This window comes from Engraulis encrasicolus, chromosome 19 (genome assembly GCF_034702125.1).
Source record: "Engraulis encrasicolus isolate BLACKSEA-1 chromosome 19, IST_EnEncr_1.0, whole genome shotgun sequence".
In the NCBI taxonomy this organism is placed as follows: Eukaryota; Metazoa; Chordata; class Actinopteri; order Clupeiformes; family Engraulidae; genus Engraulis; species Engraulis encrasicolus.
Genome location: NC_085875.1, coordinates 45,105,809 through 45,125,238, shown reverse-complemented (window position 1 = coordinate 45,125,238; position 19,430 = coordinate 45,105,809). Strand labels below are relative to the sequence as shown.

General features: G+C 42.9%; 1 protein-coding gene and 1 long non-coding RNA gene across 2 annotated transcripts; both read left to right on the top strand.

Annotated features, from left to right (window-relative positions):
- The first annotated feature begins 13,879 nt into the window (after nt 1-13,879).
- Nucleotides 13,880-15,164, top strand: LOC134435510 (uncharacterized). The gene is made up of 2 exons (XM_063184532.1): nt 13,880-14,039; nt 14,145-15,164. The coding sequence occupies exons 1-2, from the start codon at nt 14,033-14,035 to the stop codon at nt 14,960-14,962; spliced, it is 825 nt and encodes a 274-aa protein (XP_063040602.1). The 5' UTR covers nt 13,880-14,032; the 3' UTR covers nt 14,963-15,164.
- Nucleotides 15,165-17,780: 2,616 nt separating this feature from the next.
- On the top strand, nt 17,781-18,904 carry LOC134435511 (uncharacterized). The gene is made up of 3 exons (XR_010032014.1): nt 17,781-17,958; nt 18,375-18,402; nt 18,702-18,904. It is a non-coding gene; the product is annotated as an uncharacterized LOC134435511 (long non-coding RNA).
- The last annotated feature ends 526 nt before the right edge of the window (nt 18,905-19,430 follow it).

Below are 19,430 nucleotides of genomic sequence, written 5' to 3'. Positions count from 1 at the left end.
GTTGTGCAGGTCGCGGTACCTATCCTGGTGTTCCTAAGGGGACGCTCCTTTGTGGATCACTATACTGCTTTCTGACATGCTGTTCCAACTGCTCCCTGGTGGTTTCGAGCTTGCCAGTCTTCTTCTCCTCCAGCAGCTGTCTGGCATGCTTGAAGGGATCCTTGAAGAAGCAGTCTCGCTCTTTTTGCAGTATTCAAGTATAATAAAAAGTACAATGATTTAATTCCGAAAAAAAGTACAAGTACAAAAAGTAGTAATTTGTCAAAGTTTAGACAACGAGTAGTAGAAGCATAACAGAGCTCTGGAGTTTCCTAGTCTTGACTGATCCCTGACCAAAAACAGTATTCTCTCAGTCCAAGATTTGGAAACTGACTTGACTTTCCCTAAGTCTATCTTATATAGGAATTCTCTGTGTGTGTGCCTATGTGTTTACTTGTCATTTCATGTGTGTGTCTGTGGGAGTGTGTGTGGCTGTTCATGGACCAGACACTAATGGGTAGACAACAGATATAGGGACAGAGAGGGGTGAGAAGTCAGAGGGGAGGTCAATGAGAGGGGAGAGGGGAGATGAAGTGACAAAGCTCATTCCCTGTGACATATGGATCATATAAACAACTAAATTTCAGACACCCTGACTCCCAAAAGATCAGGGGTCAACTCTGGCCTGGCAAATTAAGAAATGGTGGGAAGAAGGGGGACAGAGCTGTATATAGGGGGAGAGGGTCCGTGACCTGTCAGAATGTTGAGACAAGTGTCTACGTGTATTGTGCAGGGTATGTGTGTAGTTTTAAATTATTTATTTTTATGAAATGCATGGTTCCTGTCAAAGTGTGTGTACATTGTGTGGTGTGATATTAAAAGCGCTAAAAAAAACCCAAAAACGTTTCATTTTCATTTTATCAATAAATTCACATCATGATTGCTATAGCCCCATCACAGTGCAGCCTATAATGATGTGAATATACAAAGTAAAATCAACCTAGGTATATTAGTAATAATAATTTTAGCATAATTATACGGACCTACTGTATATGGTATGCATAAATTAATCCAACGTGACCAATAGAAGGTCGTAGCTGCTGACCCTGCTAACCAATAGCGGAGCTCTTTTACTTTGAGTCACGTGTCTTTTTCGTCCAATAAGAGCAAGGCTAGTCCGCGGTCCGGGCTGGCTGTCGTTGCCTTTCATGTGGTAATCGTTAGGCAATTAGCACCCTGCTGTGAGCACCCTGCTGTGAGAGCTCTCCCCGGGTCTGATTCGCTTCCGACCGATTTTAGTAACAACGAAACCTTAACCCTATTGCACTGGTTGTATCATATTTGTTTCATCAAATTCAAAGCCCTCTCCCCGCTGACACAAACAAAAATCGATCTCAAAAACATCTTGCGTGTCATTTCAAAACGTCCTGCAGTACACGGAAACCGCCACAAGAGGGCAGCAGTCAACAACAAGTTGACCACAGCTCGGCGAAACATGGCTGCACAGGGGTAGAAGCGGTTTCCCTGACCGATGCAGAGATATCGTCAAATTGCAAAGGGTTTGTGTACAAAGTTCCGAAATATAACTCTATATACTTTAATTTGAACACTTACTTTGTGCAATTAATCAAGGAAGAGTTTATATTTTTACACCGTGTTGCAGAGAGATCGTGCTAAAACTGATGAAACAAATAAGCACCATCCGGCGGTGGCAGGAAGTCAGCCATCAGTGCATTTTGCCATAGGGAAACTTACAAAGCATACCACGACGATCATTTCACAAAACACACAATTTGTTTTACTTCAAGACAAATGTATTGCCTTAAGAAACAGGTTTTACCTGCAATTTTGAAAATGTAATGCAAAATGTTGAAATTATGATCTTATTAAAAATGCATTGAAGTGAATGGAGAAATGGTCCAATCGTAGTAATGGACCCATATACTCAAATTCCACATCGAAAATGATTAATGTTCTATATTACACTCATAAATAGGTTGTTAAGCATTCGATCAGCTATGTTTTTACATAGATTTAAAAAAAAAACCAAACCAGGCTGTGGGAAATGTAAAATATGGTCCTGCTAAAACAAGGACAGACTAAAATAAATGGCAGGATCTCACTAAATATTTAAAGATAATCCTCAAATTAAAATGTCTGACAACTTTTTTAAATTAAAAAAAATGCACTAAACGTCATTTTTCAATGGTCATGAAATTGGCCTGGTCATTTCTTTAAAGCCTGACGCATCATATATGATGCATTAAATATCTCAGTGACCTTAACAAAATGTTCAATATTGAGGCAAATTCCAAGAAATTTGAATTTTCTGTTTATGCTATCATGATTCAGGTCTTATAGGGTTAAATTTTGCACCTTCAAAAGCGCCAGTGATCCAACGAAAGTTAGGCAATTCCGTGGAGTATTAGTGGCGTCCACAGAGCCACAAAGCCCCCTTCTCGTGCTGAGAGTGGGTTGGACTTATCCTCGGCTAGCCACAGGTCGAGGCTTTCTGATCTGGCTTCTTGAGGTAGGTGGCTCAGGACACTGGGGTCATTGCAGGCCCACTGGCGCAGCTGGAAGCCTGCGGAGGCCAGCAATTCCCGGAGTCGGTCCACCAGCAGCTTAGCTTCCCCTGTTGTAGGCACACTCTGCAGGCAATTGTCCACATAAAAACAGTTCTCGACAGAGAACCTCAGGCTGTCATCAGGCTTGGTGTGGTCAACTATGTGGCGTTGGAGTGCGTAGGTTGCGCAGCAGGGGCTGCAGGTAGTACCAAAAGGTGGGACTTGCCACTCATAGGTTTTGGGAGGCTTACTGACCTTCAGGTCACGCCACAGGAACCTCAGGAGGGGACGATCATCAGGAAGGAGGCAGACTTGATGAAACATCCCCGTGATGTCTCCACTGACTGCCACAGGGTGTTCGCGGAACCTCACAAGGACGCCCAGCAGGGAGGCACCAAGGCTGGGGCCAGGCAGGAGGAACTGGTTCAGCATCTGTCCCTGGTATTGGTGTGAACAGTTGAAGACCAGGCGGTTCTTCCCATTGTGGCTCATGAGGTGATGAGGGATATACCAGCTTTCCTTCGAGGAGCTGTCCTCGCTGACTTCCTTCACCACACCGGCTTCGATGAGCTTGTTCATTTCGACCTTGTACGCATCTGCTTGCTGGGGGTCTCTGAGGAGGCGCCTCTCGGTGCTGCGCAGCAAAGGCACCACTGACTCTTTAGGTGCACACAGCGGAGGCATGCTGGCATGGCGCAGCAGTGGAGTAGCATACCGGTGGACTCCTTCCACCTTGACACGGACCGTGTCAGCTTCAAACAGAGCGACTGCCTGCCTGTCCTGCTTGGACCTGGTTACTTCCTTCTCTCACTGGTGAGGTAGCGTGTCCACTTGCGGTGGGGTGGCAGAGATGAACAGACACTGAGCTGGATAGGGCCTTGAAGAGTCCATCCTAGGCGAGTGTGGACCGCTGCCGGGCTACCAGGTGGGCTAAGTCGTACAGGTTCGACAGGGGTTATTAGGTGAGCCTGGTCAGCGCCGATCAGAAGGCATGGCTTAGCTCCCTGGAAGGCAGGTAGGGGGATGCCACGCAGGTGTCTGAACTTGCTCTGAAGGTGCTCAACAGGGTAGGAGTATTGAGCTAAGGTGAGACGGCTTGCTGTGAAGGCACCGTCTATCTTGTAGCTGACCTGAGGTGTGGCAGCAGGAGAGACACGGAACGACACCTTGTGCCCGTGGAGTACCTGGATGTCCTGACGGACAGTGCGTAGTGGTAGGACTTCAGGAGTTCCCTGTATGGCGAGGGCCTTTGCAGCGGAGGGCAACAGCATTGTCCTCTCAGACCCGTCGTTGGTGAGTTTAGGTAGGCATCAGCAATGAGCTTAGCTTCATCTAGCTTCAGGTGGTCTACAAGTATTTGATACTTAAAGAGCTCTGTAGCATTAGATGGGAGCAGGTTCCCCAGGGCTATGCGCAGCCGAGCAAAGTCACTAAGGTCTGGGCGAGCAAACTTGGGGATAGTGGGCTTTGGACCCCTGTAATGCTCTTCAGGCACTGAGGAATGCAGAGGTAGGTGAGGTGTAGGCGCAGCGGGCCCCACTCTGTGGGATGGCGCTGGAGGGTAAGCTGCGCTGGGCACTGCAGGCCATGGCCTGGTATAGGCTGGAGCAGGGTGAGCAAGGCTGTGAGGATGTGTTGGGGGTACTGTGCATGCGCATAGTAGGCTGGTACCCCTCTACGAGGCACAGACATGAGAGGTGGGGGGTGAGGCTGCATTGGAGGTGGAGGCGTGTACACAGGTTGTAATGAGGCATAGGAGGGTTGGCCGTAGCCTGGCTTTGGTGCCTCAAGCTGTAGGTTGTACATGCCTTCATGCAGTTCCTCCTCAGGCTTGCACCACACTGGAGGGTCGGGCCACACTTCCTCTTCCTCCTCCTCCTCCTTATGCTGTACAGCAAGGAGGCTGGTGCGTGGGGTAGTTTGATGCAGGGGCACTGGACTGTCCAATGTCTGTTCTCAGTGAGCGTGCCAGCTCTATAAGCTCTTCAATCTCGCTTCGTGCCTTGTTGAGCTCTGCTATGCCTGACTCGAAGTGATGCCTTGTTTGGAGCAGCTTAGCGTTCTCCTCTCGGATGGCTCTCAACTCTGATGTGAAGTGGGGGGCTGGCTGTGACCGTTGCAGGTGGGGGTATTCAGGTAGGAGGTCATCGCTGATCAGATCTCTTCCCTGGGGGCAGCTGAGGGCTAGCTGAGGAGGCTCAATGTGAGCAGCATCCTTCTGGTAGCTAACGGGACGAGTCTGTGAGGTTACTGACTGACTGAATGACCCGAATACATCTCTGCTGCGGGAGGTGAGCCCATGTAATAACCCACTTCATAATCATTGAGCCAGGAAGGTTGGCGTGTTTGCCGTCTGGGACGCACATCAGGCATCATCTCTTCATCAGACTCCATCTTGAATGCTCTATCCGGTTCGAAGGACCAATATTGGGGAGGCTAGGTGGCTGGTTCATTTAGGTATTGAGAGATATTCAACCGATGGGGCATCGGTTAGAATGCCAGGTAGAGGAATGATGAGGAGACGATGGGATTTGGTTTTTAAAGGTGATATGATTTACTCAATAGCTCAGGTTTATATTCTCAGATACACATTCACACACACAGTCTGTCACACAGTCTGAAAAGGAAAGGAAACAAGGAAATACAAATAAGAAATAAGGCACTATAAAATTCAAAAAGGGATCTGCATTACATTTAACCGATAAATGCCTCTGCTATACTTCTTACCCAAAACAATAGAAAGCACTGGCGATTCTAATAGGCAAAGCCTAGGCACAGCCTAGGGATGCAGCACAGGGATGCAGCAGACATTACACAGTCTCTGAAGCCTCCTAGTGGCTGCAATCGGTAGCGCAATTAGAACGAGTCCACGTGACGTTCATCTCACGGGGACAAAGGGAAAACTTTCACTCGAAATATTCTCGAACAACATTGAGGAAAATAAGTGCCAAACACTACTAACAGGCAAATAAATATGTAGAAATTATAATCACCACATTTTAGGCACATTAGGAAAACATAGGCAACACAAAATATTCAGATTTTCTCCTTACTACTTAGCATGTTAACGGTTTCACAGACAAGTAAGTAGAAATGGAATACACACATATTCAACAGCATGACTTACGTTTCATCTGCGACTGTGCAGGAATACACAATGAAGGCTTGAATACAGTGTTGCCAAAAGAAAATCAGCCAAAGTCGCTATGGGCTTGCTGAAAAGTCGCTAGATGACGTCATGACGTTACGTATGACGTCACAATGTCACGCACGGCGTGCTGATCTACAGAAAACGTGCCCACATGCCTTCGTCCACAGTACAAATGGGCGGTGCTAGCTACTTTTTGGAGATCAGAGCTTATCTGCAGCCCTGCTTAACCGTGCGAAATGCTTCTGATGGCGGCGCAGAGTCACAATTCTGAGGAAAAAATATTTATTTGTCACTGAAAATGCACGTTTTAAAAAGTCGCCAGATGCGCTAGATGAGTTTTTTTGTCGCCAGTGCCCGGGATTCACTGCGGTCGGTGCGGCCAGCCTGCTAGTGCTCATTTAAATTTGTCATACCGGTATGCATATCCCAAGGAGCCGTTGTGGTAGCTTTTGTGATACGCACCGGATTCTCATGCCCCCTGTATCTGCTTGTAGGGTAGACTGAGTAAAGTTAGGTGCAGGGTACAGTTGAGGTAAATTAAATATACCTGTGTAACAACAAGACTCTGATCTAATTCCAAAGTGTAGGCATAACATAATAATTACATTCCCAACACATTTGGTGACCATATCGAAGATTGTGTGATCTCGATTTATGTTGACATTCGGTTCCTGCCATATCTTTGTCCCATATCGCTTGCCGTAGCCTCATACAAGCAGATGTACATGTGCATGAGAATTCCTGTGCGTATCACAAAAGCTGCCACACCATAGTGCATCATGTGTCACGTCTGTCTCTACCCGCCACTGAAAATGCATTGTGTGGTGTCGTGGGGAGGGAGACTGATTTGCCTCTCACAAGACAAGCGAAATAGTCGCTAGATTCGGCCAGATTGAGCCTGAAAAGTTGCTAAGTCGCTAGATTGGCAACACTGCTTGAAAACTAAAGCTGGGCTTAACACTGTGCGACTTTTGCCCCGATTTTATCCCGATGTGGCACTCGCACGATTTTTTAGGAGTCGGGCCGATTTCTTGCTCAATCGCAGGTCAATCGTGAGTCTCACATCGTGCAGTGTACATGGGGTAACGACAAGCGATTTTGCCTCACGATTGTGCAATCGCAGGGTCACAAGAAAATCAAAACGGTTTGAAATTCTGGTCGTGGCTCATGCGTAAATCGCACAGTTAAAGCAGTGCTACGACCCGATTTGACACTTCACATGCACAAATTATTAGGGTCGTGCGATTCACTGTTGAGCGCGACCTCATCTCCACCTCAGATGCGCATGTTCCCTCCTCTGCAGACCGGGGAAACATGTCTGTCGCGTTGCGCAGTGGAAGCATTTGGCTCGCATCCGACTGTCGGCTCGTATAGTGTGAGGACGTGAGTCGTGAGATGTGAACTTTTAAATAGTGAAATTCCATCGTGCAGTGTGAGCAGGAGCTTAATACCCACGAGCGAAAATATCGCACAGTGTATGCCCGGCTTTAGGCTGACTTCACTTAAAGGTAAGCTTTTATACTTTAACTCGGGAGCAAACCAAGCATGGACAGCTCCGTACAGAAAAGGTACCCACATGCCTTCGTCCAAATGGGCGGTGCTAGCTACGTTTTAGAGCTAATCTGCAGCCCTGCTTAACCGTGGGAAACGCTTGAATTTGCCACTGAAAATGCGCGTTTTAAAAAGTCGCCAGACGCACCAAAAAGACGCTAGATGAGTAATTTGTCGCTAGGGCCTTCAAAAAGTCGCTAATTTGGCAACACTAAGAGCAGATCAGGAGAATTACCGGAAGTCAAAGTAAACATATGCAATAAAAGTCCCGTCCTTTTCAACATCAAAGTTAAAATAAACCTATGCGACGACGAACAGCAAGTCACCTTGCATAACAGAAAGCTGTGAGTTTACGACTGACAGCTGCCATTGATGTCTTGGAGTATTTTGACAATGGATCACAAGTAAGGGTTAACGTTTGGCGAGAAGGTCGCTACCGTGGAATAGCAGCACGACAGAGAGAATCTTTAGACCCCGACGCGGAGCGGAGGGGTCTTGTTCTCTCTGAAGTGCTGCTATTCCACAAAGCGACCGACTCGCCGAAAGTTAACCCGCTTATTATATGGATATACTTAAATGATTCACACATGGCGATTTAGGCCAATTTAATGTTAAGTCTATTGTAGTTTTTAATGTCAAAAGAGTGTTGCTGCGCAAAACAAAACAGTGCCGTTGTGGAACACGCTAGGCAACAGCTAGGTAGCCAGGACAACAGGTGTTGTCTATCACAGCAGCTGATTAGAGTCTTGTTGAAAAGTTGCTTTAGCAGTGAAAAGTCTTGTTGCCATTGACAGCGGTCTGTTATAGACCAAATCGTCCGTTATCGAAAAATAACAGACGTGCGAACGTTGGAGAACCCTGTTCAATTGAATGTAGCATTCGACCGATGACGTCACACCATATAATAAGTAAGTTTTAACAGTTGGCCCGCTGACCTTTATATTAGGGAGTTATAAAGGAACATGGCATACTGTGTATGATCAAAGGACAGTTTGCTCTCTCACCCATTAACCCATGATGCAGTTGGATGAGTGTGAGTTTTACCAATTGACTGATGTTTTTGAGTAGAATTTTGAAACATACTTGCTTGCTTACTTATTTATTTACTTACTTAGACACTTCAAAACTTCCTCACCACCCCCCCACATGGGCTTGCATGCCTAGGGGCACCCAGGTTTGAATCCGGCCTGGTCATTTCCTAACCCCGTCTCCCTCTCCACACTCACTTCTTGTCGCTCTTTACAATCCTATCTGCATTAAAGGCAAACCCTCGTAAATATATTTAAAAAAAAAACTTACTTACACACACGCACACATACACTTACTTCACAAGTTCAAATTAAACCACAAAAAGGAATCGTCCCTGAATCTTCACCAAATTTTGGGAACCTTGTGAATTATTTTGTGTTTTTTTTTTTCTTTATTTTCTTTCTTTCTTTTTTTTGTTGTTGTTGTTTTTCTTTGTCTTGTGGACAAGTGCTGTTCACTAAGAGTGTGATGTATGTGTGTGATATGTGCAAAACTGTAAATAAAACAAAAGTAAGGTATTAAGTTGCTCTGTGTAAAAGCAGCACATGTAAAAGTCTATACAGTGAGCCCAATAAGTATTTGATCCCTTGCTGATTTTGTTGGTTTGCCTACTAAAAAAGACATGATCAGTCAATAAATGTTATGATAATATGTATTCTAATATGGAGAGACAGAATATCAAAAAGAAAATCCAGAAATTAACTTACGAGAATATATATTAATTTATTTCCATTTCATCGAGCAAAATAAGTATTTGATCCCCTGCCAACTGATAACAGTTCCGGGCCCACAGACCAGATGGGCACTTCCGATCAACTTGTCATCTGAATTAAAGACACCTGTACATACTAACATGCATAAAAGACACATTGAATCAGCACAATCAGTCTGTAGTATGAGTGAATCAGTCACACTCCAACCTCACCAGCGTGGGAAAGACCAAAGAGCTGTCAAATGATATCAGGGACACGATTTTAGACCTGAACAAAAATTAAATGGGCTGCAAAGCCACAAGAAAGAGACTGAGTATTAATGACCCAGCTGTTGATGCATTTCTTCCAAAATGTGAGGAATACAAAATTACTATCCAGCAGCCTGTCTGGGGTTCTATACAATATTTGACCTTTTGTAGGGATTTGATAACCATGACAACAAAAAGAAAGCACCCTAGACCTGAACGGGATGAACTAGGCAATGATATCAAAGCTACTGGGACCAAAATCACTGAGAAAACTACTGGTAGCACTTAATGCCACAGAGGTTTAAAATCCTGTACTGCACACATGGTACCTCTACTTCAGAAGGAACCTGTGTAGCAGTAACGTGCGGTCAGCTTTATGGCTGGTGAGGCAGTGACTTTTCCAATATCAGATTTTCAAATATATATCAATATTTGCCAAATACCTATAAGTTTCATATGTCGCTTTCTGAACATAAGGTAGGCCTACATATTAAAACATACTGCATTTAGAGAAAATGCTATTAGATATCTCTCTCTCTCACTCGCACACACACACACACACACACACACACACACACACACACACACAGGATTCAGTGGTCCAGACTCGGCGTTGGCGCAGGGGGCGTGGGTAAACAACGGTGGGGCAGTGCCATTTAACAAGTTTGAGTCATATAACTGGCTACCTAGGCTACCTACTGCACAGGCTGCGCTACTAGGCCTGCTAGGCCTACTCCTCCTCCCTACACCAATATGTCTGTTAGAAAGGTGGACACCACATTCAGATCAGACGCGATATGTGTCCAGGATTATACTGTATTTTTATAGGCCGTCAAGATACAAGGCCATTCTCAGTGTTTTCTGGTCTTTGAAAGAGGGGACGCTGATAACCCCAAGCCACACGAGCATTTTGGACAAAAAATGCTCTTATGGTGAATTTTGAGGTCTGCTTATCAGCGTTCCTTTCACTCCACCACTCGAAAATACAGATCCGATGCTTGCGTTGTAATAGGCTACCGCTTACACAGCAACAATTCACATTATGCATTCAACAACAGAATATCACCCCACCGGGATGATCCTTCTGGTAGCCTGTGAAATAGATAATGAAGCCAGACGTGGCCGTGATCATGGACAGCTACCACCTCCGGTAGAAAAGACTAGAGTAGACAGAAAATAGGCACGACATGGTGCGTCATTTGAGGACACTCCTCCTGAGAACCGTCAACTATCCCACTCATCCACATCATACCACTGCGGACCCAAACTCAACCTAAATAGGCTAAACCATAGACAATGACGCTGAAATATTCCACAGTCGTTCATCTCGAGGATGGACATTTCAAAGAATGTCAGACGAGCCGAACCTCAAAGCGTGTATTATACCGCGTTTGATTATTATCATTTTAAACTGCCTCGTTAGGATAGCAAGCAACGTTATCACTTGGGCATACTGGGACTGGCAAAGTGAACACACAGCCGCAAACCAAACCAAAATCCAGGAACCCACAACCCCTAGTTCGTTCTGTTGCCAAAATCACTCGTGATGAATTATTCTTTGAGACATGTAGCCATTGCTATGTCATTCAAAACATTCTCACTAGTTGCAGGTTAAGATTACGCCTGAAATGCATATGTGAAACATAGCTACTGTAAAACCAATGCAACCGAACTATTTTTTTTCAAACAACTCTTCCTTCATCTTGACAAAATCAAATAAAACTTAGACCCAAGTCAACGCCACGGCGGGCAAATGTAATAATCAAATTTCCTTACCTTGAAATGCTGTCTTGATTACAGGGCTTCTCGCAATAATATTCTCACGGTTTGACATATCCAACCCAGCTAGCAAACTGCTAACGTTGTTTTGCTTGTTGCCTCCCATTCCACATAGCCAGTCTTTTCGGTTGTACCACTCACTGTGAAATAATCAAATAATATTCTGTCCAATCTCCTGAATCAATTTCCTCAGCTCTGGTGTCTTTATCACGTCTTGTTTCCCTTGGAAATCCAACTTTGAGAATGATCTTAGTTTCGTTATGAAATCCACTTCGATGGTAGCAGTCAACGTGAACAAGCTAGCCAACACTAATGACTGACTTATTGAACTTAGTGGCGCTATGACGTCACTGACAAAGCTAGACTCAACGGCAGAATGAGGGTGAGGCCAATGTGTTGCTCGCCGCACTACTCTATTTTTCAATGGGGTTATGCCAAAGCGCTCAGAGTAAAGAAATGATAATCACACGTAGAAAATAGTGAAAACAAATATCAGGAAAATGAGGGCACACCATACATATTTCTATTAAGTGTATAAAAACGTTTAATACAATATTACGAATTGCATACACAGAACGAGCAAAATGGCGCATGCGCTGAAGCTTGTTACTGAGGGATTGCGCAATCTGCGGTGAGGCCAACTCGGGAGTTGGCCCAAATTCAGTGTATTCGGAGCAGGAGGTGGGAAAATAGTGCGGTTTTGGCCACAAAAATGATTGAAAATGATTGAAACTGTTTAAATACTGCACAAATGGTAGTTATGGTAAATATGCTCGAAAACAATAGTTATTATTGTTACTATTATTCACATTTACTGCATCTCATCATTCTCATGAAGTCTAGAAGGGACAGGTGAGGCACAGCCTCCCCTGCCGTATTGGAGTGCACGTGCCTGCTGTGTAGTCCCACTTGAGGTTTGCCGACGGACATCAGACTGGTTTAGGATACGATAAGGTGGTGCTGTAGTCAAATGAAACCAAAATCAAGATGTTTGGCATTAACACAATTCAATGTGTTTTGAGAAAGAGAACTGCTGTCTATGATCCCAAGAACACCCTCCTCACCATCATGCATGAAAGTGGTATCATTATGGTTTGAGGGTGTTTGTCTGGCCAAGGCACAGGACAACTTCACATCGTCAACGAATGGATGGAGGGAGACATGTAATGTACAATCCTGAGTGCAAACGTCCTTCCCTCCACCACTACACTGAAGGTGGGCCATTTTTGGATCTCCCAACATGACAATAATACACAACATACAGTCAAAGCAACGAAGGAGTGGCTCAATAAGAAGCATATTAAAGTCGTGAAGTGGCCTAGACAGTCTCCAAATATTAACCCTATAGTAATTCTATGGAGAGAACTGAACCTCCCATTTGCCAAGCTACAGCCACAAACTATCAATGTTTTAGAGATAATCTGCAAAGAAAAATGGACAAAAATCTTTTCTACTATACGCACAAACATTGTCATCAACTAAAAGAAGCATCTGACCTCAGTGCTAGACAACTAGGGCTTTGCCACAAAGCACTTTATCTTCTTTAGCTAGAGGGGTCAAATACTTATTTGCCTAAATGAAATACAAATAAATGAAAATATATTATTTTAAGTTATTTTCAGGAATTTCTTTTTGATATTCTGTCTCTCCATGTTTGAATACATATTATCATAAATTTATAGACTGAATATGTCTTTATTAGTGGGCAAACTCAGCAAGGGATCAAATACATATTTGACTCACTGTATGTAGAACTGCACCCTAAGAATGAGCACATACAGTACAGTCCCCCAAGACTGCTCCTGACTGTACATCATTCGCAGGTGGAGGAGTGTCTAAATAAGGGCAGGGCATAGGTCCACATTCAAGTTCACCTGTTCACTTTACCAATAGCAACCACTGGGTGACTGCAGAGAACGTTGAATAAGACTCTGGCGACTGTTCTTTTGTCTGGTATTATGACACACAGACTTACTTCCTGGAGCTTAAGATTTTGTTTATTCAAGGTTGTACTCTTTAGGCAAGATGGGAAAAAGAAGAAACATCGAACACTCTTCACTGTCAGTGTCATTACTTCATCACTAAGGTAGGTTAACAAGATCATAAAATGTGAAAAAGTTAATGACATGTTTTTGTCTAACATCTTAATATTGATAATGACATTGTTTTGCAGCCATTTCTTATTCTCTATCTAAGATTGCACATTTCAGAAAATCTGACTACAGCTATAGGAAGGCGCAGGTGCGCCAAAACGTCAGTCACTTTGTGCACCAAAATAAAAAACCTCCAAAAAAGTTGCTGAGTGTTCCAGTCATCCCTGGGTCTAGTCACTGTAGCCCAGTTTGTCTTAATACTGCTGTTCCAACTGTGAGCACCACCAAGGCTGAAGCGCAGACATCCCCTCTTCTAACACTTTTATGTACGTCTATTGTACATCTCAGAAAGTACAAGTCAGACCAATACAAAACAATGTTTAGTTACAGGGATGTTTTCAAGTTTTGGACAACTTGTTTTGGCCCATAGTTTGGTTGTATTTATCATTCTTAGAATGACAGTTCGTGTTTGATTAAGTTATTAGGATACCGGTACACACTACAATTATTATCTTAATATATTTGTTGTGTTTTTCCCCTCTGTTCCATTTTCTCCATCAGCTACCAACCACATCAAAACATTTAGCGGGTAGCCTACAATAAATGCAGGGTCAATATAAATACAAAGGTCTGCTTATAATATAGTTAATGGCATGGGACCATTGTAGAACCTGCTGTGTTTTTCAAAGTTCAACTGCTGTACAAAAACATTGCATGCTCATTGCCTTAAAAACATTACTTGATGAAAGTTAACACAGAGTACTGTATGTACACTCTGTTAGGATGTAATGGAGACTACTTGTGAAAACCTCAGGCTAACTGTAACATGAAAATAAAACAAACTGAGATGGGTGAGAATTATGTGTTTGTTGATGTGTTATTTTAGGGAGGGGTGACACGGTCTGCTTCTTTTGACTTCAACATGCAAGGTGAGCGTTCAGTCATCATGCTAGATCTTGTTTTGCTCCCTATGCTTTACAGTGCCATACATGTTTATATAAAGAAAAAAACACTGTATTGTTTTTCCCCCATAGGAACACTAAATGAGTTGAGTCAGCTGCAGCGCTCCCAATTTGGTCAGCCAGAACCAAGGCATGGACTTCGCCTTCTGTTTTGGTTTGCAAATGAATTCATTGAATTTGACTCCAACGTAATGGTTGCTACAGAGCATCCGAATACTGCTGCGTTTGGCTTCCACCCCTTTCACAACAGGCCAGATCATAATGGTGACACTCTTCTTCCTGAAACTGAGAGTTCGGATTTCTATGAGGTTGGAAACCTTAATGAGACAAATGCTTACCAATTCCCGGCCTACGTCAGAGAAGATTACACTGGCCTCCTGGATGGCAGCAATACTGATCGCATCATTGTGGACATGGATGGCTGTAATGTTTATAAAGTGTATGTAACTAGCCATTCAGATCAATCAAATTTCTCATCCAGTGAAACTTACCGCATCAGCCAGGGCCTCATAAGCATTATAAGTAGAATGACTTTGGAGGACTTTCTGTCAAAAATGAATCCACCAAAGCCATCGACTGGTTTCACATCATATAATATGTATCAACCAAAGCATTTTCCAGTGTTACAGCCTGGTAACAGGGGCATGCCAATGCAGCCATCACTGTCACAGCTGGGTAACACATATGCACCCCCACACTCATCTGTGTCACAGCCACATAACAGGGATCCACCAAAGCAAGCACCTGTGTTGCAGGTGACTACACCAAAGCAGTCAGCTGTGTCACAGCCAGATAACAGGGAACGTCAGAAAGACACATGTGAGGTGACAATAGATAATGGTGTTATCCCCAGGAATGACAGCTGGTGGAAAAACTGCATTATTTTGTAGTTTTGGTTGTAGCTGTCATCGTCATTGTTGCTTGAAACAATTTTTAAATTCACTACTCAATGGAATTGATTTCCCATCCTGCATTGTGTAAATCTCTCCATGTCCTGTCAAATACTTATACATTAAAGTTAAAAAGCTGATACAGCTGTGTTTGTGTTATTAACCTCTCTGTCTCTGTAGCAGAGAGAACAATAGTCACTAATGCCCAAAAAGTCAGTTTGATTGTTTTGATTTTTCACAGATGTGATTTTCATAAAACTGTAAGTGGTTCAGTAAAATATGACACTATTAAGATTGTATATTGTTATCATTCCAAACTCTGTAATACTTATTTTGTCAAATTGTCTGATTATTTGGAGACGTGGTTGATGGTATACAAAGGAATACAAATTGTTTTCCATAAGGTTTTGCGTGGAGAATATGACAGGAAGTGAGTGGGGAGAGAGAGATGGAGCAGGGTTGGGACATGACCCATTATTGTCTGTCTATGTCTTCATTATTGTCCTATGATTGTGAAATGCCAGTAAACACTCCATCAAACAAAAATGTACTCAGTATCTCCAGTGTAGCAGCTGTCCCCTGACTATTACCAGCTGATCTTTTGATTATTTGAAGAGTACGTTTTGCAAATATGGCATATGCAAAGTATAGTGAAAGGACAGTTTGCCCTCTGAGCCATATGCCCTGTGATGCGATTAATGACGAGAATGAGTTCCACCAGTTGGCCAGTCTTTAATTGTTACAAACTGGAATCGTAAAAGGAACATTTTACTTAAGCTACTTAAATTTGCTTCAAAAACAGGACTGTCCATGAATCTTCACCCCGTTGTGGGTACATGTTCAAAGCACTATGCCCTTAAGGCCAAGCGCCAGAGACGGTTGCCAGGCGAGCGCCCTGAAGTGTCCTCAGGTCTTCATGGGCTCTCCATCTGCCCCTGCCTAGCCTCCCAGCTGACAGGAGCATCTATGGCCAGACACTCATATCAATGTACCAATGAGAACATTGATTAAGGTTCAGTGACAGAAGGTGAACCTAACGAAGCGCAAAGTGAAACGCGTTGTTCACCATATAAAAAATCAGCAAAATGATCAGTGTGCGGTGATCCTTATTGTTTCCCTAAGGTTCAGTGACTGTTGTTGTGTGAGCGTTGTCAACTACTTACAACACACCGAATGACTTCCTGGAATGTTCCAGAAGCCTGGGGGCGGTGATGGGATGGGAAAAGCAAAACATACTGAACAATCCACACCATCAGCCCTCAGTACCAGTTCTTCATCACTATAAGGTAGGTCAACAGAGCCATGTCATTTCTCACTAATGACACATCAGATCAACTGTTACATTATTTTGCTGCGTTGTAATCTCACAACTGTGTGCAGGTGCATTTAAGGCAGCCTACTGAAAACACTGTGTGGAAAGTCTGTTTATTTCATCATCTCAGTTCAAAACGTTCAGCTTACAGTAGAGTGGGCCTATATTGATTTTCTAAGCTGAAACATGAATTGTCTGAAGCTTCTAGGGGTAGTGGCCTGTTTGTACCCCTATATTCAGCCATATTCAAGGGGATTTTAAATTCACCATGCCAGTCTTCTAGAGAGTGCAATCGTTATGTCTGTCACTGATCATGTACGTTCATGTTGAGCCCATGACTGGTCAGTATACTGGTCAGTATACATCATTTATATTTACAACAATTCCTCTGACAGTTTCATGTATACTTCCTTCCTCAATCAGTGTCTCTTCTTATGCAATGTATTGCTGTTTTTATAGGTAGCCAGCACTTAATGATAGAAGCTTCCAGCCGATTTAATTAATGCAAGCATCTACTGTACTCCCTGGATGAGTTAGCAATCGAGGAGGTGTGACCAACAGAATGGCTACATCTTAATCTCCCTGAGCTCAACAGGTGAGTGTTCAGTCATTTATAGTCATGTTTTTTTTGGTTGGAAAATGTACAATATTTTGTGACTGTATTTATGTTGGAGACATCTGTATGCTCTCATATTGCTTGTGTTAGTGTACATAAACATGTTGTATTGTTTTTTTACTTGTTTGTTTTGTTTGTTGTTGTTGTTGTTTTAACTACAAGCCATGGCTATAAACACACTAAATAATTTGGACCAGCATTCTGGTAACAGCTAATTTATAAAGCCGTGTCTTAAGGGGTTAAACACTTACTTACATACTTAAACATTTACTTCACAAGTTCAAATTAAACCACAAAAAGGAATCGTCCCTGAATCTTCACCAAATTTTGGGAACCCTCCAGTTTATTACATTATTACCACCCATTAGTTGATGTATTTTGTGGCATTAGAACTACACAAAGTCAAGTCAGTAAATTCACATTGAGTAAACCTCTGACTATGTAAAGTAGGTAGGAATTATTTATGTCTGTCTTCTTTTCCCTCCTTCCTTTTCTGTTTTTCCCCCCCCTTTGTCTTGTGGACAAGTGCTGTCCGCTTTGTGAGTGTGATGTATGTGTGTGTGATATAGTGTTGTCACAATATGAATATTTTGGTGGTACTTTTCGGTACTTAAAAAAAGGTAGTGTGAAGTTTCCACTATGTGGAACTAATGTGACACAAATACGTGCAAAACTGTGTATAAATAAATAAATAAATAAAAACAAAAGTAAATGAATATTTACACGACAGTGATAAGGCATTAAGTTACTCTATGTAAAAGCAGCACATGTAAGATTTTACATAGCCTAATTGTAGAACTGTACCCAAAGACTGAACACAACAGTTCTCCTAGACTGCTCCTGACTGTACATAATTCACAGGTGGAGGAGTGTCTCAACAAGGGCACATTCAAGTTTACCTGCTCACTTTACCAATAGCAACCACTGGGTGACTGCAGAGAACGTGTAATGAGGCTCTGTGGACTGTTGTGGGCGTTGTCTTGGTCGTACTCTAGAGGTTAGATGGGAAAAGGAAGAAACAGAACACTCTTCACTCTCAATGCTCAGTGTCGTTACTTTTTCACTAAGGTAGGTCAACCAAGATCATAAAATGTTAAAACGTTAATGAAATGTTTTTGTCTGCCATCTTAATGTTGATACTGTATTGACACTGTTTTGCAGCCAGTTAGTCTCTATGTAAGATTATGGATGAATTAGTCTTTGTGTAATATTATGTATATGCACATTTCAGCAAATCTGACTATATAAGCCTACTATACATGTTAGAAAATACCAATTAAAAACGATATTTAATTCCGTTAAAGTTTTCACGTTTTGGACTACCGTGTTTTGGCCCAAAGCTTGTCAACAGTTGTAGCCTATTTATCATTCTTAGAGGGACATGTTGACAATCCTGTCTTGTTTGTTATTAGGCTACACACTACAATTATTATTTTTAATATATTTGCTGTGTTTTTTCCCCTTTGTTCCATTTCCTCCATCAGCTACCAGCCACATCAAAACCTTCAGCAGGTACAATAAATGCAGGGTCGACCTGTTGTGCAAGTTTCTGAATACTGTGGCCAACATATTTTGTAAATTGCCAGGACAAAGGTCTGCTTATAAAACAATTCATGGCATGGCACCATTCTAGAACCTGTTTTGTCTTTTTCAAAGTTCAGCTGCAGCATTCGCATTGCCTTAAAAACATTAGGCCTTGATGAAAGTGAACACAGAGTATTCACACTCTGTTAGGATGTAATGTGTAGCCGACTTTTGAAAATCTCACACTGAGACTGGTGAGAATTATGTTTGTTGATGTGTTATTTTAGGAAGGGGTGTCACAGTCTGCTTCTTTCGACTTCAACATGCCAGGTGAGCATCCAGTCGTCATGCTGGCTCTTTTTGGTTTGGTCCCTGTGTTGTATAGTGTCTTCTTATAAGTTTATATAAAGAAAAAACACTTATTGTTTTTACCCCCCCATAGAAACAGTAAATGAGTTGAGACGCTTGCAGAGCTCCCAATTTGGCCAACCAGAACCAAGACACGGACTTCGACTTCTGTATTGGTTCGCTGCTGAATACATTGAATTTGACTCCAATCCAATGGTTGCTACAGAGCACCCGAATACTGCTGCATTTGGCTTCCACCGCTTTCAAAACAGGCCAGATGATAATGGCGAAGCTCTTCTTCCTGACACTGAGGATTCTGATTACTATGAGGTTGGAAACCTTAAAAAAAGAAATGCTTACCAATTCCCAGATTACGTCACAGAAGAATACATTGGTAGCCAGAAGAGCAGCAATGCTGATCGTATCATTGTGGACATGGATGGCTGGGATGTTTATAGAGTGTATGTAACACACCATTTAGGATGGTCAAAGTTCTCACCCAGTGAAACTTACCGCATCAGTCAAGGTCTTGTAAAGATTATAAGTAGAATGACTTTGGAGGACTTTCTGTCAGAAATGAATCCACCAAAACCGTCAGGTAACAGGTACATGTCAAGGCAAGGTAAGGCAAGGCATGGCAAGGCTATAGGCAAGACACATTGATTTGT